The sequence below is a fragment of the Urtica dioica genome, chromosome 5, assembly GCF_054948205.1.
Source record: "Urtica dioica subsp. dioica isolate 48M chromosome 5, U.dioica_male_clone48M_v1_H2, whole genome shotgun sequence".
In the NCBI taxonomy this organism is placed as follows: Eukaryota; Viridiplantae; Streptophyta; class Magnoliopsida; order Rosales; family Urticaceae; genus Urtica; species Urtica dioica.
In genome coordinates, this window is record NC_142760.1 from 404,683 (window position 1) to 406,378 (window position 1,696).

The 1,696-nt window shown below is 47.3% G+C and overlaps 1 protein-coding gene across 1 annotated transcript; it reads left to right on the top strand.

Moving 5' to 3' along the window:
- On the top strand, nt 1-1,364 carry ACHT4 (atypical CYS HIS rich thioredoxin 4). Its single transcript, XM_089614802.1, has 4 exons — nt 1-352; nt 427-603; nt 676-840; nt 923-1,364. The coding sequence occupies exons 1-4, from the start codon at nt 155-157 to the stop codon at nt 1,169-1,171; spliced, it is 789 nt and encodes a 262-aa protein (XP_089470928.1). The 5' UTR covers nt 1-154; the 3' UTR covers nt 1,172-1,364.
- The last annotated feature ends 332 nt before the right edge of the window (nt 1,365-1,696 follow it).

A 1,696-nucleotide genomic window follows, 5' to 3' on the forward strand; every position in this document is an offset into this window, starting at 1 on the left:
AATGGACGCCAGGTGTGAGAAAGAGAAGGAATCACGTGAACGTTGATCTCATCATCCAACCTTACAAAAGGGCTCTTTAAATTGCAATGTCCCGTAAAAAGGCCAAACAAACTGCTTTGCTTTGTTTTCCTTTCCCTTTGGAATTCAATCGCAAATGGCAGCGGCTCTCACCAAATCGAATCTGCTCTCTTCGACTCGCCACACCATTCTCGATCGCCGCCGGAGAAACATCTCCGTTTTCCCCAAGTCGTGCAATTTCAGCAAATCCACCGATTTCCGCGGCAAAGCCCTCGTCCTCCGATCTCCCTCCTCCTCCGGATCTCGACCGTCGTCGTTGACCATCAAATCCCAGGTAAGGTTAGGGTTTAGGTTGCTTTTCCTTGCTCCGCGCGTTCGGAAGCTCATCCGGCTCATCACACGTGGCAGACGGGTCTCCGGATCGGGAAAGCCCAGAAATGGTGGGAGAAAGGCCTGCAGCCGAACATGAAGGAGGTGACGTCAGCGCAGGATCTGGTGGATTCGCTGTTGAAGGCCGGCGACAAGCTGGTCGTCGTTGACTTTTTCTCCCCTGGCTGCGGTGGCTGCAAAGCCCTCCATCCAAAGGTACAATCTCGATCTCAATCTCTCTCTCTCTCCGTTGTTTCCGTGCTGTGCTGAATTCTTCCACGGTGGCAGCTATGCCAGCTGGCGGAGATGAACCCTGAGGTGGAGTTTCTGGCGGTGAACTACGAGGAGCACAAGTCGATGTGTTACAGCCTCAACGTCCACGTGCTGCCCTTCTTCCGCTTCTACCGTGGGGCCCACGGCCGCCTCTGCAGCTTCAGCTGCACCAACGCCACCGTCAGTTTCTCAGATCCATAATTCCCAATATACCCTCCTCCCATGATCATGATGATGGAAAAGTGATGATGAATTGTTGCAGATTAAGAAGTTCAGAGACGCGTTGGCCAAGCACGGCCCGGAGCGGTGTAGCCTGGGACCCACCAAAGGTCTGGAGGAGAAAGAGCTTCTCGCCCTCGCTGCCAACCCGGATCTCTCCTTCGCATACACGCCCAAACCCGATGATCAACGACAAGTCGTTCTCGCAGAATCCGAAACGGCTTCTTCGGCCAATGAACAGCCTTTTACTCGAGATTCGGAGGGCAAGACTTTGGTGACTGCTTGGAGATAGTGATGATGATATTGAATTCGATATTGATATGTACAGAACGAGAACGAGATCAGGCCGTGGCTGAGGTTAAACTCCCGTATTAGTAAAAGAGTGCCTCTCCATTGGTTTCGCGGGCGTTTTGGATTTTGTTTTTTTTGATCCATGCCTGTGTTTTTCTTTGTTTGCTTCTGGTAATATAGTGAGTGAAAGAAGAGCAATCAGTTCAGTTGTGTGTTAGCTTAGTTTTATTTTAGTACCGTCATTGTGCTCTGTAATGTATATACCTATGCTACTACTAGTAGTCTATCTTTTATCAAATAAAGAGATATGAATATAATATATGTGAAATATTGTTTGTGCCAATGCCTTTTGGGTTCTGTTTATTCTCATCTGTATTATGTAATCTTTGATGAACATGTATTTCGAAAGAGCAAACCAAGAGAGAACAAAATGGAATATATTAGTAGAATGAAATTTAAAAACATAGAGATTGGAACAATTATGAGTCCATAGATTATCTAGGTCCATTCCAAAAAAAAAAAAAAA

Bases quoted from the DNA above. Each gene is read 5' to 3' on its own strand.
- ACHT4 (XM_089614802.1), top strand. From the start codon at position 155: ATGGCAGCGGCTCTCACCAAATCGAATCTGCTCTCTTCGACTCGCCAC. The intron at 353-426 runs GTAAGGTTAGGG...CACACGTGGCAG, and splicing joins CGTTGACCATCAAATCCCAG to ACGGGTCTCCGGATCGGGAA. The intron at 841-922 runs GTCAGTTTCTCA...GAATTGTTGCAG, and splicing joins TCAGCTGCACCAACGCCACC to ATTAAGAAGTTCAGAGACGC.